This window comes from Fomitopsis serialis (genome assembly GCF_022376445.1).
Source record: "Fomitopsis serialis strain Sig1Antser10 chromosome Unknown B0H18scaffold_17, whole genome shotgun sequence".
Lineage (NCBI taxonomy): Eukaryota > Fungi > Basidiomycota > Agaricomycetes > Polyporales > Fomitopsidaceae > Fomitopsis > Fomitopsis serialis.
Window position 1 is genome coordinate 72,254 of NW_025954977.1, and position 24,349 is coordinate 96,602.

The following is a 24,349-nucleotide window of genomic DNA, read 5'->3' on the forward strand; positions in this document are numbered from 1 at the left end:
GACAAATTAGCGACCGAGGCGCGGGGCTTTCGTCGCCCGCGGTCTGTGGCTCAGCAGCCACAGTGGCACACGCACGCAAGGTCCCTCGCGACCCAACAAAAATGTGCGAGCCTGCCCATCCTGGGGCCTGAGGATGGGAATCGCCAGTATTTGTGGTGTAAAATGAACGTGGTGCGCGAGCCGCGAGAAGGAGCTGGGGCAGGACAAGGCGTTCGAGGAGGTCTCCGCGTCGAGATTGTCGGAGTTGAATCACGTTAGGTTCAGTAAACAGATCCGGCTCTCTCTGTAGCCTGTAGACTGTCCATCTCACCTCCATACCCCCACCACCGCGCCCTCCCCGCCCTCAGAAATTCCTCCCGCACTCCCATCTCCTTCCTCGCCCCCTCGTGCACACATCTGGCCCTTTTGTATTTTATTCCGCCGCACTTTTTCGCCCCCCGCCCCAGATCCCTCTTCACGACGAGCGCTAACTATGGCGCATCCCCCCGCCCCGTACTACCAACCCTCAAGAATAACGACAAGGTCAAGGTCAACGGTAATTCACGCCTTCATGGTGGACCGCCGCGTGCCCTCAGCTGATTTTTAACTAGACCATGTCTATTGCTCCCCGAGTTGGACCATCCGCGATGGCACTCCATATTCCATCGCACGTATCATGGAGTTCCTGCCAGCGCAGGGCGTCCCAATATTCGACCAGGACGGGAAACGCAACGAACCATATGCGCGAGTCCGTCTCGCATGGTATTATCGCCCCAGTGACGTGAGCGATCGTCCGTCCGCGGACTGTCGCCTCCTTCTGGCCGCAATATATTCCGAGGTTTGCGATCTCAGCCAGGTTCGCGGAAAGTGCTACGTAGTACACCGAGAGAGGATATCCGACCTCGCAGGGTGGAAAAAACGCCCCGACCGCTTTTATTTCACTCGCCTCTTCGACCCGTGGATCCGCAAGGAATTCGAGGTCATCCCCTCAGCCACTGTTCGTAACCGTAGGTTTTTATGGTTTCAGGACACAGCAATCATGTTTTGATCAGACGCGTAGTTCCGCAACACATTAGGGACGTCCTCCTCGAGCGCTACGAATATGTGGTCGCGGAAAAGGATGTGGTACCCGACCTCACTGACACCCTCCGGACCTGCGATACCTGCACGCAATGGTGCTCACCGTAAGTTGCTGATCTCCTGGTCCTTCCCATCAGTGATGCCGTGTTGACACCGGGGCGTCACTTGCGCAGTCTGGAGACGGTGCAGTGCGACAGATGCAAGAAATTCTTTCACATGGGCTGCGTGAACCCGCCACTCCTGGCCAAGCCGAGTAGGGGATACGGATGGACCTGCGCGCCATGCTCCCGGCGGCACGAGGAGGAGGTGGACAGCCACGAGGGCCTGCGCCAGCTCGTGCCCGCGCAGCCGAAAGTGGTTAAGACGAATGCGCCCGCCGCGAGGGGCCGCGGGCGCCCCCGGAAGGATCGCCAGCTGGCGGAGAAGGAGGAGAACCTGGAGGTGAAGCACTTCAAGATGTGGCCGTTCCGGTACTTTGGGTGCGCGCTGTTAGCCGGGGCTGGGCAGGGGCGCGGGACTGACGGGCGTGGCCACAGGTTGTACACCGTCGCGGAAGACACGCTTGGTCAGTCCTCCTCTCGGGTCGCTTCCCGCCCTCGCTAATTCTGCCTGTAGACCCGGACGACCTCATTTTCCCACGCGCCACTACGCGCGTGGGCCCGAAATACCAAGTCGTCGTTCCCCCGGCCCCGGGCGCCGAGCCTTCCAGCGTTACGGGTAGGCGGGATGCGCTGCCGACGTGTGAACTTGACTGACGAACTTCGTAGGTTTGGAGGAGAGGGGAGGCGATGCGACCATCGAAGTCCTCAGCCTCGTCAACGAGATGTCAGAAGAAGAAGGTGCGTGGGAATGTCCCCCGATTTGGCAATTTGATCATATCTCAATCGAAACTCAATTGTAGTTCGCTCATGTGAGTATCGTGTGATCTGCACTAACGGCAGATACTGACCGTCCTTCAGTCGAGACGCACAAGGGCTCGCTCGCCACCAACCCGACGCTCAAATGCAACATCGACTGGCTTACAGAGGCGACGCGCCGCCTCACGGACGCATGGACGGCCCACCGCGACTTCGCGGCCGTGAACATGAAGAGCGCCATGCGAACCGAGAAGGTTAGTTGCTCTTCCTTTGGTGAGCCGCATCCGTGTTCTTGGCTTATGACATGTTCTCCAGTGGAAGAAATCCGAGACCCGCTACCTCGACCGTGAGTGGACCAACCAGGAAATAGCCGCATTCGAAGACGCCATTGCTGTCCACGGGGCCGAGCTGCGCCCAGTACGGGAAGAGGTCGGTACGCGGTCCATGTACGAGGTTGTCCGATTTTACGGGCGTTGGAAGAGGCAAGTGTGCTGTCTTGCGCTCCCACGTCGTACTCACGCCTCACCGTGCTTACCAGCATGAAGCTCGGTGAGGAGAACGCGCGCATTAGGGCCGCCCGCCTCAGCGGGCGGGCTGACCCGCCCGAAACACCATCGCGCGCGCCATCACCCGACGAAGAGGGCTCGATCCTCAAGGAGCTCACTCGGGGGAACAACAGCTGCGGGTGCTGCCGCACACGCGAGTCTGATGTCTGGTGGAAGGCACCGAAGGGCCTCCCGACGAATGTCCTTTGCGACAACTGCGGCGTGAGCTGGAGGAAATACGCAGACTTGAACGTGCGGCCTATACGTGAGGAGTTGATTGACAAGAACAAGCCAGCAAAGCGTGAGGGGACGCCGCTCAGCGGGCCATTGGTCAAGAGAGCAAAGGTGTGTCGCGTTGTCCTTTGAGCAACGCAGACAGATGTTAATTCGCTGCTGGGATAGACCGCGTCTTCTGTGCACTCGACGCCTCCGCCTGCCGGACCTGCACCAGTCGCTTCACAAGTCCGCTGTCTTGCATGCCAGAAGACTGGTCCGATGGGCAAGGTTCTAAAGTGCCGACAATGTAACTTCCGCGTGCACGCTGGTACGTTAGCCTTCCATGCAATCATACTTTAGTCTGAGACTGCGGCTCACCTTTCTCGCACAAGGTGTCTGTGGAGTCATAGTTGATCAATCTACGGTGGAGTCCTGGGTATGCGACCTCTGTGCGAACGAGAAGACATTGGAAGCGTCACTAGTTCGTCTCCGTCTTTCTCACGTAGTCTCACGTTCTGAACAAGCAATCAGAGCGCAGATTGTCTGCTATGTCCTCGACCCAGACGAGATATTAGGAAGAGCATAGTATACCCGCCCCCAGATACCTACCTGCGCGCCTGCAAGCCGACGGAAGGCCAAGCCTGGGTCCACGTCATCTGCTCTGTATTTGTACCGGAGGTCAACTACTCCGACGCAGCGCGGTTACGGCTCGTGGAGGGCATCAGCGCTATCCCACAGTGGCGATGGGCCAACGTGAGTATGCCGGCTGCGAATATCAGGGTAGCATGTTCCCTGACGAGTCACTACTTGCCCAGAATTGCACGATATGCAATCAGAACGGAGGGTCTGTCATACGCTGTAGCGAGTGTCCTGCGGAGTATCACGTATCTTGTGCGTGGAAGCAGGGACACAAGTTTGGCTTCGAGATGCAAGGGGTAAGTCGTAGCTGGCTTCCAGGCTTCTAGGCTATGGATGTTCATGCTCCTTTGGCAGGTGAAGCCGAGTCGTAGGGATACAACTACGATAGTCGATTGGAATGAGGTCGAAGGCTGTATGGTTCCCGTGATCATCTGCAAAGGCCACGTCGGACACAGACGGGAGCTCATCGACATCTGCGCCACGAACGATCTGGGAGAGGTACGTTTCTGTTCTCCACAATTCCTGTCAGGCCTGCTCAACAGTTCTTGTAGACGGCTCTTCAGGTGTATTGCAAGAGCTACAAGCAAGTACCAATAGCCCAGACGCACGGCCTGCTCCGGAAAGCGCGACGGCTCGACTCCATCCTCAACAACGGCACCGAAAGCCTCCCAGCCGACAGCGACCTGCCCCCATCCTCCGAGCCTCGCTGTTACCGCTGTCACAGCGAGTTCTCGCCCTTCTTCCATCCTGTATCTGCGACCGCGAACGGTACGACCTCGCTTGCGGACCGGCGGACGTGGCAATGCCATCAATGCTTCGTCGAAACCCGGGAAACTCATAACCACGTCGCTGCAAATGGGATAGTGTCCTGATGTAACGAAAAAACCTGTGATGCCTACACGATTACATGTACTATTGTTATAGGGAGGGATTATCCAATGCAATGGGGTACGAAGATACACTGACAGCGGGAAAGATATGAGCGCGAAAGATGCCGGGTTAGTAAATAATAGCTTAGGGCTTGGTCCTCTTGTAAAACAACATGTACGCCGGCTTGCCCTGCGTGACTGTCGGCTCCCTGCCTGATATCGAAGAATGATGTTGATGCTCACCACTACGTCCTTGGGGTCAGCCTGGGAAATGCGACTGTCATCGCAGTACAGCCATCCGCCGCGCGATGATATGAACGCAGTGTCTTGTGTGATAGCGTCAATTAGTCTCCAGACGGCGCAAGAACGGACGAGCTTACAGTGACCACTGCTGAGCGTCCCGAAGTGATTCGTGACACCGTACAGATCATACTTATATGGCGGGATCTGCGCTCGTGGATCGTCGCGCGACAGCTGTTGACCACCGTTGTGAACACCCGGTGGCAATGGCGGTGGCATGTAGTTTGTAAGATCAAGGTTCTTCAGCGGGTAGTCGACGAATGTCTCGATCTTGTCAGTGAAGTGGCCCTTCGACGAGAATCGCTTCAGGTGGATGAGGAGAACCGGCGGGAGTCGCGACAAGGACAGAGTCTTCGTCGCTTTTCGCATCGCATCGCAATGGGGACAGTGCCTGTAGCAGGCATTGAGCAAAGGGTCTATGAACAGCTGAAATGATGACCAACCATGCATCCGACTTCTCCATCACTTCTTCCTTGACGAAGGCGTCCAAGCACGAACTCAGTGACACGCGTGACAGGGCTCGACCAGTTGGGATCGGAAGCGTCAAATACATGAACGTGTTATACGTCGTCGACGTCTGAGAAGACCAGTGAGAACCCTGCACCGTGGGACCACCGGGCAACACCACACACCTTATGGCACGTCAAGCACTCAAGGCGGTTCCGGAACTGGCCCTGGAAGAAGTCGACGACGAGGCTGTCATTGCGCATTCGCCAAATCTGCCACTCCTGCTCGCTCGCAATTTGCACCGGCAGCCTCTCCAGCTCCGCTTCCCTCTCCGGCGTGGTGTCTAGTTGTGGTTTTTGCAGTACGCGGTTCAGATCTTCGTGCAGCCCGTCCAGCAGGAAGTTCAAGAACTCCTGCGAATCGTGTTGCTCGGTGCCGCCAAATTGTGGAGCATAGGTACATATAGACCGCTACGGAAATGGTGAGTCCATTTCAGTATATCTGTGATCACGTCACTTACCCTGAATGTCACCGGCATCAAACACTGGGATTCGCCTTGCCACATATCGCGCAGGATATTCGCAAACGCCTGCGCCAGACTGCCCTTCGTGCCCATCGGGTTCATCATGTTGACAGCGCTCTTCCACCGACCGTCTAGAACACCACCAACTTGTCAAAGAAATGCTCTATGGAGCTCAAGAGAAGCCCACCTGTGAAGAACCGCGCAAAGGGCACCGTCGCACTCAAACACTGTATCGTCGAGTTCATATAACACGTGTTCCCTAGATTCTTCAGCCCAGACGTTCCGATCTGGATATCCGCCCAGTACGTGACCGGGTAATCTGACTGGATCGTCGGCGGCCTCGGCATGCCATTCACGAGCGACCGTTCGCAAGGTTGTTGTACGACGCGCGCTGCATGAGCCGCGGCCTGTTGTCCTGGCGCTCCATGCTACTCGACGCAACAGCGGGCGGTGGCCTCAGGATATGCTGTGACGACAGATCAGGGTAGTCTATCGACGTGCGCGAGGCGAACCCGGACAGCGCCTCCTGCGACTGGTCGACATAGTCGCTCCGGCGCCGCGACAGAGGCGAGGGGTTGATGGAGGCCTGTGGAGGCAACGGCACGGCGCCTGCAGACGAAGAAAAGGACGATCCAGATACTTGGGGGGATATATGGCGCACGACGGAGGGGTATTGTATTGGGCTCGTCCCATTGACGACGGGCTGTGGGGAGACGTGCTGGGTAACAGACTGCACAGGGGCGTGAGGTGCGGACGCGCATCTGTGTGACGGGAGACTTACGTTTTCGGGTATTGCAGGAGAAGGGTTGTATGGATATGATATGGAATTTGAGTGGAGCGCGTCATGGCGGGCTTGCGCACGAGCCGCCGTGCGGGGTCGATGGAAGGGGAGAGTGGAGTATCTATGTTGTGTCTACACAACACGGTTAGCCATCTACCATCCGACAATAATGTTCGGTAGTACCGACCTCATCGACACGGGCTGGTCGCCAGTGTAGTGCCCATTAGGCACCGCAGGCAACCTGCGTGATTGCAGATCGACGGCCGACTCTGTACCTGCTCTATGGCGCCCTGCGAGAGCTTGCTCGCCGCTCGAGACGGGAACCGCAGAGTGGATAGACGACGTCTCCGCAGGCGCACGCACATGGCCCGCAGACCTCGGCTCGACATAAGGCGACGCCAGCGGCGGTGACGACAGCCCGTTCAAACTCATCGACGACACGCCGTTAGCCAAACCCGACACGCTCCCCGAGCCCACTGCTGAGCTGCCCCCGCCCTGGAGCTCCGCCTCGCCATATTCACGCTTCCACGCTTGCAGGCCGCCGACGAGTAGCACAGGCGGGTGCTTGAGGAACTTGCGGAACGCGATCTCGTAGATGGCGCGCGTGAGGACGGACAGCGGCGAGTTCGTGTCGCCGAACGTCTCCGAGGCGTCGTCATAGATCCCGACGAGGTCGAACTTGTCGCGGTTCGCGAAGAGCACCTGTTCACCGCGTGGGGCGACCACGAGGGCATCCTCGATGCTCTGGGCTGTCACTCTGCGGGGTGAAGGGTCAACGCGCGATGGGTGAAGAGGGGATGGCACGCACTCGGGACGCAGGAGCACGCTCGGCTCGATGCACACCACCGTGTCTGTCTTAATGTGCTCCCTCTCAAACTCCGACCTCGTGCGTACGTCCAGCAGCAGCACCTTGTAGTTCGGTCGTTTGTTGTGCTCCATCAGCGTCTTCGGGAACAATGAGGTCGTAACGAGCGAATCCACTTGATTCTCCGATAAGGAGTCGATGGAGGAAGTACAGGCGATCTTGACGCGGACGAACGGAGTGAGAGTCCGGACGGCTTGCGGGGCACTGTCGGAGAGAGTGGAGAGCGCGCGGGGGATGCTGGACGGCTGTTGAAGGTGTCGATCGTAGGAGGTATGGGCGTACTGGATGGGCGCGGACCAGGGTCCATGGGGAGCACAGGGAAGCGTGGATGTACGAATGGCGACCTGTCCGCCCGCCCCCCACTGGAACCGGTCGGTATAGAGTGTAAGTTCAGCCCATCATGCTCTTCTAGCTCGTCGATGGAAGGGAACGACGTCGCGAACTCCGACAGACTCAGGTGCGACACGCGGGGTGAGGACGACGTAGACGAGGATGGCGAGGGCGGACCGAAGCTCGATGTCGGAACAAGAGCATGGGGCGACGGTGCCGCTGCGCTTGCGAAGGTCGGAGAGGCAAGAGTGGTGAAGCTAGGTGGTGACGGTAGGTTCTGCAAGGACATGCGCTGCGGCTTGAGCATTGGCACGTCGGGCAGTGTCGACGGCAGCGTCGGCGAAGCTACCTCGCGCGAAAGTCGTTTGTTCGTTGATACTGCGAGGCCGCCATTCTGTAGTAAGCGGATCCGGTCCGCTATGCTGGTTCCTACGGCGGGGCTCTCCGCCTCGTCCTCGTTGCTCGCCGACGCCCTGTGCGAAGATTAGCTCAGGCAATGCAACATGGTTGAAGGCGCACTGAGACTGCTCCTGCTCCGTGATCCTCGCCTCTAAGCTTTTCATCCTAACCTGCACATCCGCGCCTTCGCGCTGTGGAAGGTAAGCTGGGAGCGCCGTACAGTCACCGTGATACGTACCTGCTGGAACTCTACTAACTCTTTGGAAAGCACACCTCGCTTCCCAGGCTGCATCTCCGCCTTGAAATCTGCAGTTTCCATGATCATAGCCGTGAGCGAGACGGCCTTGGTCAGCGCGCTGAGGGCGTTCTTGAGGTCGCCGGACAGCTCAGACTCGCGCGCATGGGTGATCTGCGCGCGTGCACTGCGCAGGAGCGACAAGGGAGATGCGCCCTTGACCTTTAGGGCCTGTTCTTTTGCTACCTCCTTGATCTCCGCGACGGTGCCGTTGTGAGGAGTACCGTATCCATTTTGCATCCTGGGTGAGGCGAGACCTCCTAGAGCTGAGGCAGGCGGCAGGACCGTCACACCGGGCATGGGCCCTCCAAAGTCCAGCAGGAGAGAGAAAGAATAAAGATATGTTAGTGCAGAAAGCGGGGCATAGGGCGGCAGCCGTTCGATGTCCAGTCAGGCCAATGCGCTCAGCCACGGCAAGCCAGTATCCAAGCCTCTGGCCGCCTATTGTCTTACGTAATCGTCGCCAAACTGGGCATCCTGCGCACTCCGACGGCACTCGCGCGCAGGACGTTGACCGCTCTCTTCAGTGTCACCGCCACCCGCAGGTCGGCGCACATCCACTACTCACCGCGGGGCGCAGCGCGCAGAATTTCGGCGGCTGGCTGTGCCCACACGAGGGCTGCGCGGCAGTGATGCTGTTCCGTGGCCACTAGGTTGATCAAGAAGCTGCTTGTGGTGAGCTTCGTGCAGTCTGACGGGAAGCCATTCGCTTCCCCTGCGATTGGCCCATGGCCAGGTCCAAAGCATGGTAGAGCATGATTTGTGTTCGCTATCAGACGTATTCACACCGCTGGTTTGCATGCAGGAGATCATCTGCCTCCAGCCATTCACCGCCTTACAGTATGACAGTCATTGACGTGAATACTCCAGGCCACTGCATTCCGTAGGCCATGTATGTCAGAGAGCGATGACAATTGCCAGCAGTCCACCGTGTACGATGTCAGATGTGCACCTCATCGTGGAGAGCTCGTAGGCTTGTTGGAAGGATGTCAACTGTCGAGCGGGCAGTGGGATGCTACTGGTCCGTCTCGCAAGCCCGGTTGGATATTCTCTCTTCGTCTTTGTCCTGCTGATCCATAGTATTCTATGCACGTCTGCGTGAACTTATGAGCCTAGTGGCGATAGGGTCCCTGCCGTTAACAGGCTTGAAATTGGAGGAGTCCAGTCTCCCGACCTTTCATTCTTGGGCGCCACAATGTGGAACCACCGGGGTCCAGTCCGTTAAGGTTGTGTTGAACACGATGAACAGGGTGTTCTCTGCGTCGTCTTAGGCAGCAAGTCTTCCTTGTGGCCGAACGTGCATGGTGGACGAAGCTTTATCTCATGCGAAGATGTTCTATCGCTGCCAGTGGTCGGTGTGCACGTCTTCGGTGTTGGACGCGTTGCCCAGAAAGGCAAACCGCGGCGCGAGCGTCACCTTCGCGAGTTCCGCCATCCCATGACCCGTTCCTGTGGGCGGTTCGGCCATGCTGCGTGTGTGTCCTTCGCCCATCCACGGTCGTCCGTGGCGGCCCAGTATCCTCGTATGCGCTGCTACTCCTTAATAACACAGGTCTAGCCTATCAGGTTGGATGCGTCAAGCGAGGGTGATTACTTCGACCCAAGAACCGCCGGGTGGACACGAGTTGCGTCCGCACTTGTCATCACGGTAATGGTCGGCGTGGCTCCCAAACAGCTAAGCCTTCCTTTTCGAGGCCTTCAGATGACACCCTCCACGGCAGCCCAACCGCAGGATATAAGGCGCTGTCCTTGTCCCTCAGTGTCAACGTGCCTCACCCCCACACACATCTAACTGTAACACATCATGCCAATCCCCCTGACAAAGAGAGCGAAGTCGATGTCCTCGTTATTGGCGCCGGCCCCGCGGGGCTCATGGGCGCGCACGCCCTGCGGAGGGCCGGAGTGAATGTGCGGGTGGTCGACCAGAGGTATGACAGATTTCGGCTTGTGTACATGTCGAGCTCGCGGACTTATGCACGAGTAAACCTTCAGGCCACACAAGGTCGCTGCGGGACAAGCGGACGGCATACAACCCCGTACGATCGAAGTATTCCAGGTAGGCCGTCATACCGTGCGTACCGGATGCGAATCTGACCAGCCTTTAGAGTTATGGGCTGGCGGAGCGTCTCCTACGAGAAGGCAACCAGATGCACATGGCTGTGAGTGGCTATTTCCGGACCGAGCTAGAAGTGAACACCAATCTCATCCCGGTCAGGCATTCTACAACCCGACTGCCAATGGCGGCATCGAGGTACATTTGACCTTCTTCTTTCAAACGATGTACTGACGTGCTCCGCAGTGCGCTGGACGGGCTCCTGATGTTTCGGCACCGACTGCCCGCTACCCCTTCGAGGTTGGTACCCTACGCTATGCAATGGTGTTGATATCTCATGCCAATAACACCACAGGTGACGCTACACCAAGGGGGGATCGAAGCCATTTTCTTGGACTCCATGTCCGACATGGGCATGCAGGTGGAACGGCCAGTCGTACCATCGTCAATCGAGGTATCAACCGACGAGGCTGAGCTCAAAGACCCGCAATCACATCCGATCAAAGTCGTGCTCAAGCATCTGGATGTGCCAGAAGGCAAAGTCGACACCGAGATTGTCCGGGCGAAGTTCGTGTTGGGCGCAGATGGTACTGACATCATCGGTACTGTGCTCAGAGGGGTGCTGATCTCAAATTCATTGACAGGCGCGCACTCATGGGTGCGCAAGAGTTGCGGTATCGCGATGGAGGGTGAGCAGACTGGTAAGTCCCAGCATCCTAAATCTTAGCACGCGTCAACTTAACCGTGATATCTCAGATTTCATCTGGGGAGTCGTCGACATGGTCCCCGACACGGATTTTCCCGACATCCGGAACCGATGCGCGATCCACTCCTCCAACGGCTCGTGCATGATCATCCCACGCGAGGGCGACGTCGCACGGTTGTACATCCAGCTGACCGACACAGACGTCGTCGACGGGAGCGGGCGCGTGGACAAGAGCAAGATGGGCCCGCAGCGGCTGCTCGAGGTTGCCGGCAAGTCGTTCCACCCGTACAAGATCGCGGCGAAGGACACGATTGAGTGGTGGACGCTGTACATCAGTGAGTTGCGATTGTACCCGGAAGGCGCTAATGCTCAACGTTCACGTGCTTGGCAGTTGGACAGCGGGTCGCGTCGAAGTTCTCGGTCAACGAGCGCGTCTTCATTGCAGGAGATGCATGCCACACGCATTCACCGAAAGCTGGTAAGTCAAAGGTGACTGTTGAAGCTGAAGGTCAGTATTTAACAATCACATTAGGTCAGGGGATGAATGCGAGCATGAAGACACACACAACCTTGGTAGGCTTGAATTCACAGCAATGTCCACCACAGTGACTGACTGCATTCAGCATGGAAGCTCACACACGTGCTTCGGGGATGGGCCGACATCTCTTTACTGAAGACCGTAAGGACCTCCACGATCTCCCGCACGAACCCGTCTACTGACACGTTTGCGCGCTCCGCAAGTACGAGTTCGAACGCCAGAAGTACGCCCGGGACCTCATCAACTTCGACAAGAAGTTCTCGGCCCTCTTCTCCGGCAAGCCTCGAACGGAGGAGCACCAGGACGGTGTCTCGCACGAAGAGTTCTTGGAGTGAGCTTCTGCCGCTACCTCCATACCCGAGCCCCAACTGACGAGCGTACGCGTCAGAGCCTTCCAGACCTTCGGCCTGTTCACGAGCGGCATCGGCGTCCACTACCAACCGTCTGCCATCGTGAACACGGAGCACCAGGCGCACGCGCGGAACCTCATCATCGGCCAGCGCGTGCTGCCCCACGTCTTCGTGCGCGCGTCGGATGCGCGGCCGTTCGAGATCCAAGACCTCCTCCCCTCAGACGCGCGCTTCAAGGTCCTCGTGTTCGCCGGCGACGTCGTGGAGCCGGCACAACTCCAGCGCGTGCAGCAGCTTGCTGAGGAGATGGGGAGGCCGGAGGGCTTCCTGAAGCGCTTCTCGAAGAGAAGCGTGGAGGAGAGGTTCGACGTTTTGACGATCGCCTCGGGCGACAAGCTCAAGGTCATCACCGCCGACGTCCCAGCCATCTTCCGGTCGCACTGGTCGAAGTGAGTGTTGCATCCCCTGGCTTAGACGTGTAGTTGCTGAGGCACGTGGCGTTGCAGGCTGTTTGTAGACGGTCGGGACATGTTCAAGCGTTCGGGCGGCGGTGGCTACGAGTACTATGGCATCGACCCCCGCGGCGCTATCGTCGTCGTTCGTCCGGACGGATATGTTGGCATGGTCGCACCGTTTGAGCAGCATAAGGCGATTGATGGGTACTTCGCTTCGTTTCTTGCTGCATGATACCTTTTAGTCGTAGAGCATGGTCTCTTTTGGTCCGACGTTTGCATTGCAATGTACGATAGCGCAACATATTGTAGGGATAATGCATTTCACGACTGTGCCCTGTAACGAAGAGGTGCTAGGTCCGAGTGACGTATCAGCGCTCTATCACACTACTGTCCTACAAGTTTCGAGGTGATTAGGTCCTTCTTGAATGTTACCTGCAGATGTTAGGTCGCAGGCTCTGTTTAGGCTCAAGATAAACTGCTCCGCAATCCTGGGGGCGATAGAACGTACATACAAGCTAGATTAGTACAAGTACAAACATACTAGATCAGTGTCGTCCGAATGGAAGGGCAACTGTCCTAGAAATCCACCTCTCTTCAACAAAGAACACCCGTCTCAAGCCTTCCTCGAGGACGCTCCCATAATCGCCTCAGATCGCGCCCTCAACGGGTTGCTCAGAGCCCTGGCTCTCGTCTGGCGAGCGTTGTCCGCTGCGCCCCTCCTGGCCTGAAGGCTGGTCTCCAATGCCTTCGCGCCAGCTGTCAACCAGGTCTCGAGCTGCTTCGCGCCACTCTCGACCAACGCCCCCAGCTGCTCCGCCAGCCCTCCGCTCTGGATGGCGTCTGCCTCCGTGTCGAGGCCGTAGATCCCGATGACGACCTTGCCGTGGCGCGTGCCGATGACGCAGTAGTCGTCGCCGGCCTGTAAGGTCGCTTGGGCATGCCCGTTGCGGGCGTGGAAGAGAGGCTGACGAGCATCTCGCGGTCGGAGCCGCGCACGACGCGGGCGCGGGAGGCGAAGTGGGGGAGGAAAGTGATCCCGCTGGCCCCGCGCCGAGAACGGAAGGCGACGGAGCCGTCGAAGCTGGGCGGGAGGAAGACGGTGATATTTCCGTGGCGTGTGGACACGTCCAGATCGGCGCTGCGACCGAGCTGTATCTCAGTCTGCGGGGTTGAACGTCGCGTCAGTCCGCGGTTACGTCTCTCGTCCAGAGGTCCCGGCGGAACTCACCAAGTTGACATGAATTCGTCCATGACGACTGGAAAGCATCACGCGCCCACGCGCCTTCCGCTGCCCGTCGACGGAGGAGGCGGTCATAAGAGCCGAGTTGGCGATGCCGACGTTAACTTTGATAGGCCCGTGGCGAGTCCGGAAAGCCGCGTTGACTTCTGGCTTGCGTGAGCTGCGGCGACGCCATTTCGCTGTGTCCGAGTGGTCAGAGTCGTCGCCCCCACCTGGGACGGACCCAAACGCATGGCGCACGTTGCGCGCATGTGCCTTGTCGACAGAGCGGCTGCGTCGCCCTCTGTACCCGCTATTGACACCGATGGCAGCAGGGAGACGCGGATCAACAAGGTATGTACCTGGTTGACATCGGTGAGACAAGCCCAGTGGGTGAGTGAAGAAATAGACGAACCCAAAATGGCGTCGTGGCGAGAGAAAAGGGACAAGTGATTCACGCACTGCTGCTGGATGGGCTGGTAGACAGGGGCGGAAGTGGAAATAGGCCTGGATGTGGAAGCCTGAGCTGCGCGAAAGCCAGCAGATGGACCATCGTAAGGGGGAGGCTCGTCCATTATTTCATTCTACGGGCGACTTAGGGTGTCAGTGTCTCATCCTACTAGTCTCCAGCGAGCAATTACCGCACCTGGACATGATGGTTAACTACGTCCTGCTTCTTTTCCGGACCCATGTTGTCAATGATCATCATGATCAGCGGAGTGACTGCCCGTAAATAGGACGCTAAAGGCTCTGTGAAGGTCAAGAGGAGGAGATCTGCCCGTGAGTAGGACGCTGTAGGTGGTTGTGAGGAGTCATGACGCGTATGAACTCAGTTATAAACGGCTAAGTACCTGCAGGTGCGCAGCGATCTGGAAAGATCTACATCGGTTCACGTGTACATGAGCGGTGAGGGAGGCTGTGTAGCTGTCTGATGATAAAGGGCCCAGTAGTATTAGTAGGGGCGCAGCGCCACTCATGAATCAATATTCAGGGGCCGTGCTGGCACTGCTAATAGCCAGATCTGCAGAGAGCGCCGCAGTATTAGTAGTACAGCACGCAGTCTGACCAGGCACACCTTCCTCTATCTCACCTACAAGTAATGTCGTAAAAGGCATCGTACCTACCACGGCCAACGGCCCTGCAGGGGATACAGATGGAGTCGGGAAGTGAGTATGGGTCGGAATAACGGCGCAGCTAATAGTCCTCTTCCCACTCCAACAATCAGAGAACTTCTGGTAGATGAGCGACATGAGCTTAAGTCGCGCGGTGCTAGTCGGCCTTCAAGCTTCAAGCTTCAAGTCTTGCCTGAGGACCACTGGCACAACGTCGACACGTAGCCCAAGGAACGCGCCTCACCGACGCGTACGGGGGCCAATTGCGAGAGCTCATGCCTATGCAACGAGACTCTGGACTCGCTGGCATTTTGTGAGTAGACTCAGCGCGGAAAGTTATATTGAATCAAGTACACATTTGGTCTGGATCGAGATCGGGATCGTACTCAACGCCAATGTTGGGTTCATGTGCATGAGCACCCAGCTTAGTCACCGGCACGAACACGAGGATCGACCGCGACTACTTGATGAAGTACGAAATCTATCACCTGGTATGGGCGCGATGCGACGCTACATGCATCACCGATAGATACATCTCTGTGGTCCATTCTGTGGTCCATTAACATGAAGCGGCGCACTGGCAGGAGATAGCTCCGCGATTAGTAGGGATCCCGCGGAAAGCTGAACGTATATATCGTGCTTCGAGAAGGCGGCGGTGATTTAGTACTTAGACTGAATTAGTCGGAGTTGTGAGACGCACAACACGCCTAATCAAACCACAGGCGAAGCGCGACCTCACTCGTGCTACAATCCACTCGATACATCGGACCGGTACGCATTGCTAGAGGACGCCCCGCACAATGTATGAGTATTTCAGTGACTTGTGAAGCTATTCAAGAGGCTTACTGCGATCATCTCAAGTTGGGCATACTCAGTCCATCGGCTGCTAGGGGGCCGATGGAGTGAGAGAAGCGCCGCAGTTTCATTAAAAACGAACCCTCTCCTCGGTGGAAACCCGGATGTGATAGCACGACGCAATTGGCGAATCCACAGGCTTCACAAAGGGAACTTCTAAGACAACGAATGACACAGCCGCAAGCTACGCAGCAAGGGGTGCCCCAAGCACCACTGCGGCGCACCTGCGCGCGCACGGTGACCACTACCTATCTCGCAATTTGAATTTTTCCTTTCGTAAGACGGACACTCACCGACGGACATGGTTCAATGCTTGATACTACTCGAGACAGTGACAATATGACGTCCAGTTCATCATTGAGCGACATCTTTACGTGTAAGCGATGGGCACAGAGCGCTGTTCTGTTGAACGTCGTTAGATGCACGCGCTTATGCGCACACGACAAGAGCCGGTAATGAAAGCGCACAACGCGTTACTCGAGGCGTTTATTGGTTCTCTTCGGCAGGTAGGTGAGGATGCCATCCACGACCCGCCGAATTCCTGGCACGGCACCAGCGAACCTTCGCGGAGCCACATGGTGGCCGGGATCGCATGTTACGATTAATGTAACTGCGACGCTGTCGGACACGCGGATTTGCTAAAGCCCCGAGCGTCCTGCGAAACATACTAGTAAGTATGGTTGCCAGATATACGGACAAAACTCTGACCAAGTAAACCGCCGGAGACACTCCAATGGCGGTAAGAGAATCAATATAATACATTGTCTCCGACAGTCCAAGAAGGAACTATGGCTTTACACAACAAGAAAGATGAATGAGGCAGTGTACGGTATACAAACCATTGTCGTTGCCAATACATTGAATAACAGCACAGGCTTGGAGATTTGTTACCTACCGGCGAATGTCAGTTGTTGGAGCAGATGTACAAGAATCATCTTACAGCGTAGTCTGTCGAGAGCAATACAATTGTAAAAACACGGGTAGAAGATGCGCAATATTCAGAAGGATCTACAGGCGTCGACAAATATTGACCTGAGCAAATCACGTCAATAACCAGCAAAATGGATGCTTACCACTCTGGGTCTCATTACAAACTGCTCCTGTCATATCTGGGGGTCCAACGTTTGCGAGCTAACAGCAGTGGCAATTTGACAGTAAGAATGGCGCGTATGCGGGGTAGGTCTTCCTCTCGTCGCGTAAATGCACCTAGAAACGACAGTTCGAGCACTGCGTCTTTTGCCGCTCGTTGTGCAACATCGTCAAGCAAAGAGTCGATGGATATCCAGTCGATCCTTTCCCATTGTGTCATTGGAGGCAGGACCAGAAGGAGGCTGAACGATCTGGTATCGACCGTGAACATCTGGCTCACCAACATGATCCCAAATACAGCCAGCGAGGACCATGCGATGCGCGCGTTCAAACGCTCCACGCTGCTCCCTTCGATAGGCAACGCTCTTAGCAAGTCCATGCCATATTGGAGAGCATCTCTCTCCCGTGGAAACCTGAGATTCTCGGTGATGAACTCCTCGATGACAGCCTCTTCTTCTCTCTCGTCATCGACCAACTCGATAGGAGGCCCGGTCGTGTGTCCGCCCTCCTCCGCGTCGTCGTCGTCGTCGTTTTCATCGTCATCTCCTTCGTCGTCGCCCGCGTCCACGTCCATCGGATCACCCGCTTCCGCAGCGTCATCGTCATTGTCAACTGGAGCCTGCTGTGGCTCGTTTTCGACTTCCATTGGCTGTGGCGCCTGTGCATCTTGAGGCGGTGTTGCTTGTACGTTTACAGCGGGCACAGGGGCAGCCGGTTGAACTTGTACTTGCGCCTGGGCGGCAGGCGCAGGAGCTTGGGCAGCTGCAGCTGCAGCTGCCGCTTCAAGGCGTGCTTGGACAACCTCTGCTGTGAATGATGTTTGTCATCAAGCAGGATGTTCGTCGAAGGGCACTCACATCCAGGCATAACCATACATTGTTGATATATGAGGCTCTTGAGCGACGGCGCGAGGCGTCGAAGTAAAGTGATAAGACTCGTGATCTCCGTGTCTTCCCACACGATGAACGCCTTGTCCACGGTCACGACGTCGCGCCGACCGAAGAGCCATTGGACGAACGGCCCATAGCGCGCGAACTCCGTCTGGCCAATGTGCAGGTAGCGCAAGTGAAGATTCGCGGTGCACTCGAGCTGCTTGCGTGCGTGGTTCGCGCGATGCCATGATAGGGTCTCCATGCTGAGTCCATCGATGTTTGGGAAGGCGTTCAGCGTGCGGAACATCTGGTTTGAGTTCCAGAAGTCAATGGCGCTCAAGGTCAGGCGCCGTGCGCCCATGAAGTGTGTCAGGAGAAAGACACGAGTGGCTGGCGCGATGTCCCCCCAACTCAGGTCCCGCAGATCAAGCCATTCGATCAGGGCGGGGTCAACTGTTGTGAGAAAGGGGACGATCGCATCCATCCAGCGATGATCTGGCTCCCCTTCGTCGTTGAGACCGGAGTTTGCGTCATCGCCGGGATATGCATCGGGGGTCAAGCAACCGAGGATCTCAACCTCTCGAACGTATGGAAGCAGACAGCCAGGCGTGTAAGCCTTCTTGAAAGAGTCTAAGTTGGTCAATGGCTTGAGGCGGAGACGACGGTACAGATGCATTCGACAGCGGTGGAGGAACGCCCAGCTGGCCAGACAACAGGCAAGAAGGTCCTGCCTATCCGGGATAGAGTCGATAATTATATCACGTAGTTCTTGCGATAGCTGGGGTACGGGAGGTCCGTCTGGTCGGAGGCTGCCTCTTGCTCAGTGTGAATACGTTTCACAAAGAAGATGATACGAACTCATCCGTCTGAACCGTCGCAGCTGAATCAGGGTTGCGGTTGGTGGGTCCGGGCATTTGTTCCTCGGCGGCGCTCTTTGGGTCCTCCTGGACGAGCTGAAGCTCTGGTTCTTTGCGAATGATGATTTTCTCTGGGAGAGTTTTATCTACATGTATGAGCTGGTTAGTGACGGGGCCGAAGGAGCTTTATACGCACTACGTTCAGATTGAGAGCCGGACATTATCTTGTGAAGAAACAAAATTGTCAGAGGAGCGCAGCAATACAAGCGGGCCTTCTATGCTGCGATCACGTTGTATTACGGAGTAGAAAGGTTTAGACATACTGTTTAGACGGCGTGAGTTCGACGAGTTGACAAGGAGCGATGGAAACTGGGAGTTGGTCCCGGTCGACAGCGAGGATGTCGCTGCGCCCTCCACAACTAGAACAGTAGCGCAGCTAGACTGATACCAATTCTGGAGGTCTTAGGGAATCCAAGTGTGCAAGTGGCAGTAAGGACGTACGAAGTCAGAGGGCAGTGCCTTTATATATGTCGGCTTGTGGCGTGGAAGCCGGTCCTGTCCACGTTGCGATCGGCGAAAAACTAAAGCGTAGCGGAGGTGCTCACAAGGAACAGCGGACATGAAAGGGGGCGACGGACCTATGAAAGCGACTCCGAGTTCTTGAGGCCGGGGCTGGGACACTGACAGTGTGTGGTCCTATGAGAGCCGAATGAGACACAGTGACACACAACAGGCCCCATATATTGACTAAGCGCCCATCACCCGATTTGGAGAGATAAGCACTTACAACGTTAATCATATGCTCACTTACTTATGTAAAAGCACAGCGTGAACCCCATAATTAAGCTCGCCAGTAATGTTATGTAATGTCATCCAACCCGGCAACTCGCTGCCATTGTGTTCGGCAAACGAGGTCTAAACGCGTCGACGTCGGCCCCTTCGACGACCACCTCTGTCTCGGACCATGGACCTACGTGACGACCAACCTGTCCAGACACACACTGCAGAATGGCATGCTCCGTCTCAGTCTCCCCCGTTAGACGACCCAGCAGGTGCGGCCGTTCACTTATAGCATTCTAGATCCGCTACTGAAGGGACTTCGATCGCAGACAAGGCGTCCCGCAAACGCGAGCGCGAACTTTCAATGGAGCCTGCTACACCTCATGATACACCACCAGTCAGTGTGCAGTTGACCAACGAAACCCATGATCGAGTGGCCTGAGCCAGGCTGAACTGACCACACATACACGCCAGGAGATCGAGCCCAAGACCGCCGATCCCAAGGAGAGGCGCACACCGGCAAAGAAGAACCGAACGAGCGCACAATTGGACGCTACCGAGGAGGAGGACGAGTCTGGCTCAGGTGTGAGCTGTTCGCCACCAACAGAGTCGAAGATCAGGCAGATCAGCCAGGGAGTCGAGGATATGACATGGAAACATATCCGGAAGGACAGCCTCTGTGACCCAGACCACGAGATGGATGTTCGTGAACCCGAATCTGAGGCAGAGCATCAGACTGCTCCCGAGGTGAGCGACACACACGAGGAGGACGAGCAGGCTCAGCGAGGGGACGATCTCGAAGAGGAGCCGATCAAAGCGAAAGTGGCCGGAGGAGATGAGGTCGCTGTTCCCCCAATTCTGCTACAGGGAGAGAATCCTCCGCAGGTCGAATACGATGCTGGCGAGGACGAACACGCCGGTCAGGCCGACCCAGCTGAGGTTCCCAGGGAAGCTCAGCCCTCCGACCCTGCTCCCCTCTTCGACAACCCGGAGGTACACCCAGAAGTCTCGGCTATCTCTGCCATACCGCCCGTACTCACGTCTTCATCACCACCCCACTCACGTCGTAGCTCAGAGTCCGACGGGGAAAAAGGCGTCAAGCGTAAACTTCGCGACAGGACTGTCAGCGAGAGGTTCGTCCCAGGTGAGGCCGATGGGGAAACCAATGCGGCCACCACGAAGGCTGGCGCAATCAAGCGCCAGCGAGACGATGCAGACACTGACGTGAATCCGCGTGTCACGAAACGGCCGACTCCTCCGCCAGAGGAGGCAGAGGGGACGTCGCAGAAGGCCGAGGCATCATCGTCGCAGGATAGCAAGCCTGCTGCAGTGCCAGCGGCGCCGTCTACTCCTAAGTTTGTACGTGCCACTCCTTCGACTCATTTCTCCGGGCTCATACAAGTGTGTTGCAGGGTGGATTCATGGCGTACGCATCTACCAGCTCTCCATTTGTGTCCGTATCAGGTCAAAATATCTTCAACAAATCGAAGTCCCCTCCTCCTTCGAGCAGTCCGTTCGCGTCGACGTCTGCGTCAACCTCATTTGCATCGGCGTTCACCGCTACGCCGTCTAGTTCGCCAACTAAGTCTGCGACGAATTCCCTGGAGACGCCTCTCCCGCAGAAGCGCACGGGTTTCGAGGCCTTCGCGTCTACCTCATCTCCGTTCGCCAGCGTTGCCAAGCGGCCTAAATCACCTCCACCACCGCCGTTCAGCGGCAACAGTCTCGCACGGAGCCGCTCGCCATCGCGCCATCCAACCTCCGCGCGTACGGGGAGTGCATTTTCCACCAGCGCTTTCTCGGCTTATGCAGCAGGAGGTGCGCAGGGTTTCTCAGCGACGAATTCTCGGTCCGAGCGGGCGAGTCCTGCGCCAAGCGAGGGTTCGACCAGAGGAACGAGCGTCTTGGATGCGGGTACTAAGGATGACGCCGACGAAGAAACCGGTAATGGTACCGTCAGTTTCAGCGAGCGGTTGCGGTCACAGAAGGACGAAGACGACAGCGAGGAGGGCGAGCGAGTGAAATTGACTGAACAGGAAGGTTCGTAACTATTCCTGGCCTCGGCTGATTATTGAAATGACTCTTCCTGTGTCTCGATCCGCGTGCAGTCCACACAGGCGAGGAGGACGAGGAGACCGTATACCAAGTTCGGGGCAAACTCTACGCCTTGAGCCCGCAGAACCAATGGAAAGAACGCGGTACGGGTACGCTGAAGCTCAATGTCCACAGGGAGGATGGCACGGGGGCTCGCTTGGGTGAGTTCCATTCTTTCATAGTAGCGGAAGCGGAGTGGCCGTTGAGGCGTGCTGATCATATATGTAGTAATGCGGAAAGAGGCTGTCTACACGGTCCTATTGAACGCTACGCTGTTCAAGGGCATGAAGTGTTTTACGGCACAAGACCCTCGCTATATCCGGTTCAGTGTCTTCGAGGGTGGTACTGCAACGCACTACAACCTCAGGGTGCGCGAAACCTCCACCTGATTTTACTAACCCTGCTCACGACCCCGTTCTGCAGGTCCAGACGGCGAAGATCGCGGACGAACTGATAGATGAGATCAACTCGCACATCCCTGGCGAGTGAACTCTGCACGTAGTTGCACACTGATCTCCGGATGAGGACGCTCGGACTCAGACACGCCGATATGTGTTATACAAGCTACGAGCCCCGTGCACCTTTTGGTCTTTGCTATTTTACACCGAATCCCACTGGCATTTGACGTTTCACAGATTCTAGGTGCTAAGATGACCTTGCATTATGATATCTTTGTGTGGAAGAGCGCGCTGAGGTCCTGCATAGTGAACAAATATGCCATTCCCGCGCTCCGATAGACCACCATCATTCCGAGGACCAATATTAGGACGGCCACTCGATCTGTGTCCAACGATCGCATGATTCCAGAAAACGCGCCGGGCAAAGCGGGCGTGCGATTCCTTGACTCGGGATGTCGACTTAGGCGATTGGTGCACCGCGGCAATAGCCATCCTCGTTTTCTTTTCCTTCTTTTCTTCAGAGCAATGACGGGTGGCAGGGCCAGATTTTTTTGGTGTCCGATGATCGACAGGTCGAGCTTCAAGCTTCACAGACGACTCACGAAAGCTCTGAATAGAGGTCAGACTTCCTCGGATCTTATTGAATGCGGCTGAACTTTCTCGGAGCTGGCACCTCTGATTGTGTTGCAGGCCTTCTCAGCGCCTTGGTTCTGGTGCCTCATTATTCGTTCGCCACGTCTCATGCTCACATGCTTCTACGTTTTTTTTTCGCGGCATTTGTCCTCCAGTAACGCACCCATATTTTGGCCGGGCCGCTATGGTTCCCGAGAATGACCTGGCCGTTGACAACTCATATGTATGTTCATTGAGTTCCGGATAGACCTCGTTCACTCAATCTCAACCGCCAAGTGCTCACTGAATGGTACTAGTAGTAATCTATCCATGTGATTGAAGGCAATCGCTATCTCATTGTCGTCGTTCCACTGCAGGTTCATTGTGAGGTTGTACGCTCGTCATTTCGCTTCGACTGATGTTAGAGCCGATTGCTCAAATGGGTGGCGCATGACCTGAAAGTCCATTGAACCAAGTCGGTGAATGGCCTTTCTGTGTAACTTGAGAACTTCTGCACTTCTACAGACAATTTGTCTATCCACGCACATTACAATTTCGGAGTAATGAGTCACCGGTCAGGTGTTGAGCTGAAGCCACGTAACCCCCACTCAACTGGGTTTCACGGCCTCTCGAAAGCCAAATAGGTTCCGAAGACATAAACCCTTCGCGTGTGACTGTGTGCCATAGGGTCTTGGTACTAGTCTCTCTTGCTGGCCAAAAAGAGATACTCATTTCTTGGTATGAGGCTAGCTCCGGCCACACATACATCATTGTGCGGACTTCGCACCGTGTTGAACGGGCCAGGTGGCTCGAGAAGTGTCTAGGATGTCAGGAGGTGAGAGGTATAATCAAGCGACTCATGTTTTCCTCATGCTGTGCGACGAATCGCTGTCTTTCTATAGCGCAGTGTGGCCAGTGCCTTGCCGGTTGGGCCACCTACTATGATGCAGGCCACCGGGGGCCACCAGGGTCCGATTACAAGCCTTCGGTGCGCAGACGGCATGGAATTCATTATTTCTGGCATGGATGTGGTACACTGTCGGCGGTATGTGGAGTCTGCTTTCCGCATTCCAGTTGACAGAGGTACGACGCTTGACATGTTGTTGCAGGTCCGCATACTGCTGTCAGACTAGTACTAGTAGTAGTGATCGCACCGCAGAATCGATGGAGACACTCGATCACACCCTCGAACGCTGTTATTCCTCCGCACATGTAATAACACAACGGGTTGTTGATTCAGCGTTCGCGGGGCCGTTACATAACTCTATTAGCGAACAGCACTGTCAGTCACGGTATGGCCTGAGTAGTACGATACCCTCCGTAGGCTTTCCCCGAGCGCAGACGTACCCACAGGTGTAGTAGTCCGTTGGTCTTCGTACCACTTCAATATAACATGGAGTTAGACATGCTATAGCTTGCGATCGAATATTACGCTACCTCTGTTGTATTACGACCTGTTTTATTCATTTGCTCTAGCAGGACCACCGAGCAAGTACACAGTCACTGGCCCTGCTGTGTGCGAGCTTTGCACGCGGTTCGCCGGTTTCCCCCGCGACTCGGTTGCGGGGATTGGGCGCCCAATTGAGCGAATCTGAGATCCGATCGCCTTCGCGTGGCCGGGCGCTCAGGTGAACAGACCCGGCGACCCGGGTGTTCTGACCGGCGGATCCTCGACCCAGGCGGTCGCTGCGTGGCTGTTCGTTGTCTTTGTCGGTTGGGCAGAGGGCGAAGGCTATAAAATGTTACAGAAGGCGTTGCTCGGATATAGGAACAAAGGCAGAGGCTGGTACAGACAGAGCAGTCGAGGAGAGGAGGCTTAATGTCATGTCGTAGTCGCGAGATAACGATCTCGATTGCCCCTGTGATCAACGACGCGTTTTCTGACGGGGTCAACTCTTTCTCAGCCGCTTCCTCCCAACCGCCATGAACGTCGCTGCCCTCCTCCAGGACTCGCCGTCCGACGACCATGACCACCGCCGTCGGCAGCAACAGCAGCAGCAGCAGCATCGAGAACGAGAGCGCGAGCAGCCGCAGCCACCCCTACATCACCGCTCGCCGCCTCAGGAACGCGGCCTCGAGCGCGACAGCAGGCCCACGCCCCCGCATTCACATCACCACCACCACCAGTCTCTGCCACCAAATCAGTCGTATTCACCCCATGCTACGAGACATCAACCACCGCCCTCGCCACCGCACCGATATGCGTCCGACTACGGGCCTCATTCCCAACGCAT

At 56.5% G+C, this 24,349-nt stretch overlaps 8 protein-coding genes across 8 annotated transcripts; 4 read left to right on the forward strand and 4 right to left on the reverse strand.

Moving 5' to 3' along the window:
• The first annotated feature begins 298 nt into the window (after positions 1-298).
• On the forward strand, positions 299-4,511 carry B0H18DRAFT_993754 (uncharacterized protein). Its single transcript, XM_048045207.1, has 16 exons — positions 299-528; positions 613-986; positions 1,040-1,163; positions 1,233-1,538; positions 1,596-1,624; positions 1,675-1,776; positions 1,827-1,898; positions 2,019-2,170; positions 2,232-2,398; positions 2,455-2,806; positions 2,864-3,005; positions 3,070-3,158; positions 3,209-3,430; positions 3,493-3,612; positions 3,671-3,814; positions 3,868-4,511. Exons 1-16 carry the CDS (start codon positions 473-475, stop codon positions 4,186-4,188), a joined length of 2,772 nt encoding a protein of 923 aa, XP_047895880.1. The 5' UTR covers positions 299-472; the 3' UTR covers positions 4,189-4,511.
• B0H18DRAFT_1116912 (uncharacterized protein) lies at positions 4,331-8,425 on the reverse strand (the record flags this gene model as incomplete). Its single annotated transcript, XM_048033500.1, has 14 exons — positions 4,331-4,375; positions 4,429-4,511; positions 4,566-4,876; positions 4,929-5,062; positions 5,118-5,402; positions 5,453-5,586; positions 5,643-5,774; positions 5,819-6,185; positions 6,237-6,357; positions 6,424-6,993; positions 7,045-7,382; positions 7,436-7,904; positions 7,951-8,021; positions 8,069-8,425. The coding sequence occupies 14 exons, from the start codon at positions 8,423-8,425 to the stop codon at positions 4,331-4,333; spliced, it is 3,417 nt and encodes a 1,138-aa protein (XP_047895881.1).
• A 1,138-nt stretch (positions 8,426-9,563) lies between these two features.
• B0H18DRAFT_993779 (FAD binding domain-containing protein) lies at positions 9,564-12,572 on the forward strand (the record flags this gene model as incomplete). Its single annotated transcript, XM_048045208.1, has 13 exons — positions 9,564-9,600; positions 9,960-10,053; positions 10,118-10,181; positions 10,231-10,284; positions 10,425-10,478; positions 10,534-10,765; positions 10,823-10,879; positions 10,935-11,219; positions 11,276-11,373; positions 11,516-11,563; positions 11,626-11,753; positions 11,811-12,221; positions 12,279-12,572. The coding sequence occupies 13 exons, from the start codon at positions 9,564-9,566 to the stop codon at positions 12,457-12,459; spliced, it is 1,743 nt and encodes a 580-aa protein (XP_047895882.1). The 3' UTR covers positions 12,460-12,572.
• B0H18DRAFT_993783 (uncharacterized protein) lies at positions 12,573-14,393 on the reverse strand. Its single transcript, XM_048045209.1, has 6 exons — positions 14,298-14,393; positions 14,093-14,238; positions 13,862-14,030; positions 13,456-13,808; positions 13,197-13,388; positions 12,573-13,146 (listed from the first exon to the last, which is right to left on the reverse strand). The coding sequence occupies exons 2-6, from the start codon at positions 14,153-14,155 to the stop codon at positions 12,841-12,843; spliced, it is 1,083 nt and encodes a 360-aa protein (XP_047895883.1). The 5' UTR covers positions 14,156-14,238; positions 14,298-14,393; the 3' UTR covers positions 12,573-12,840.
• A 29-nt stretch (positions 14,394-14,422) lies between these two features.
• On the reverse strand, positions 14,423-14,847 carry B0H18DRAFT_993784 (uncharacterized protein). The gene has a single exon (XM_048045210.1). It carries the CDS (start codon positions 14,694-14,696, stop codon positions 14,427-14,429), a length of 270 nt encoding a protein of 89 aa, XP_047895884.1. The 5' UTR covers positions 14,697-14,847; the 3' UTR covers positions 14,423-14,426.
• Positions 14,848-16,500: 1,653 nt separating this feature from the next.
• B0H18DRAFT_1116915 (uncharacterized protein) lies at positions 16,501-18,452 on the reverse strand (the record flags this gene model as incomplete). The annotated part of the gene is made up of 4 exons (XM_048033501.1): positions 16,501-17,309; positions 17,360-18,183; positions 18,233-18,362; positions 18,428-18,452. 4 exons carry the CDS (start codon positions 18,450-18,452, stop codon positions 16,501-16,503), a joined length of 1,788 nt encoding a protein of 595 aa, XP_047895885.1.
• A 656-nt stretch (positions 18,453-19,108) lies between these two features.
• Positions 19,109-21,912, forward strand: B0H18DRAFT_993833 (uncharacterized protein). Its single transcript, XM_048045211.1, has 7 exons — positions 19,109-19,283; positions 19,341-19,408; positions 19,486-20,370; positions 20,424-21,051; positions 21,120-21,266; positions 21,334-21,473; positions 21,529-21,912. The coding sequence occupies exons 1-7, from the start codon at positions 19,196-19,198 to the stop codon at positions 21,592-21,594; spliced, it is 2,022 nt and encodes a 673-aa protein (XP_047895886.1). The 5' UTR covers positions 19,109-19,195; the 3' UTR covers positions 21,595-21,912.
• Positions 21,913-22,787: 875 nt separating this feature from the next.
• Positions 22,788-23,868, forward strand: B0H18DRAFT_993841 (uncharacterized protein). Its single transcript, XM_048045212.1, has 4 exons — positions 22,788-22,808; positions 22,865-23,379; positions 23,463-23,496; positions 23,553-23,868. Exons 2-4 carry the CDS (start codon positions 23,142-23,144, stop codon positions 23,698-23,700), a joined length of 420 nt encoding a protein of 139 aa, XP_047895887.1. The 5' UTR covers positions 22,788-22,808; positions 22,865-23,141; the 3' UTR covers positions 23,701-23,868.
• Positions 23,869-24,349: the final 481 nt, after the last annotated feature.

Bases quoted from the DNA above. Each gene is read 5' to 3' on its own strand.
- B0H18DRAFT_993754 (XM_048045207.1), top strand. From the start codon at position 473: ATGGCGCATCCCCCCGCCCCGTACTACCAACCCTCAAGAATAACGACA. The intron at 987-1,039 runs GTAGGTTTTTAT...TCAGACGCGTAG, and splicing joins CTCAGCCACTGTTCGTAACC to TTCCGCAACACATTAGGGAC. The intron at 1,539-1,595 runs GTGCGCGCTGTT...GCGTGGCCACAG, and splicing joins TGGCCGTTCCGGTACTTTGG to GTTGTACACCGTCGCGGAAG.
- B0H18DRAFT_993783 (XM_048045209.1), bottom strand. From the start codon at position 14,155: ATGATGATCATTGACAACATGGGTCCGGAAAAGAAGCAGGACGTAGTT. The intron at 14,031-14,092 runs GTGCGGTAATTG...AGTCGCCCGTAG, and splicing joins TAGTTAACCATCATGTCCAG to AATGAAATAATGGACGAGCC. The intron at 13,147-13,196 runs GTCAGCCTCTCT...GCGACCTTACAG, and splicing joins GCTCCGACCGCGAGATGCTC to GCCGGCGACGACTACTGCGT.
- B0H18DRAFT_993784 (XM_048045210.1), bottom strand. From the start codon at position 14,696: ATGTCGCTCATCTACCAGAAGTTCTCTGATTGTTGGAGTGGGAAGAGG.
- B0H18DRAFT_993833 (XM_048045211.1), top strand. From the start codon at position 19,196: ATGGACCTACGTGACGACCAACCTGTCCAGACACACACTGCAGAATGG. The intron at 19,409-19,485 runs GTCAGTGTGCAG...CATACACGCCAG, and splicing joins CACCTCATGATACACCACCA to GAGATCGAGCCCAAGACCGC. The intron at 20,371-20,423 runs GTACGTGCCACT...AGTGTGTTGCAG, and splicing joins CGCCGTCTACTCCTAAGTTT to GGTGGATTCATGGCGTACGC.
- B0H18DRAFT_993841 (XM_048045212.1), top strand. From the start codon at position 23,142: ATGTGGTACACTGTCGGCGGTATGTGGAGTCTGCTTTCCGCATTCCAG. The intron at 23,380-23,462 runs CTATTAGCGAAC...GCGCAGACGTAC, and splicing joins CGCGGGGCCGTTACATAACT to CCACAGGTGTAGTAGTCCGT. The intron at 23,497-23,552 runs CTTCAATATAAC...ATATTACGCTAC, and splicing joins GTCCGTTGGTCTTCGTACCA to CTCTGTTGTATTACGACCTG.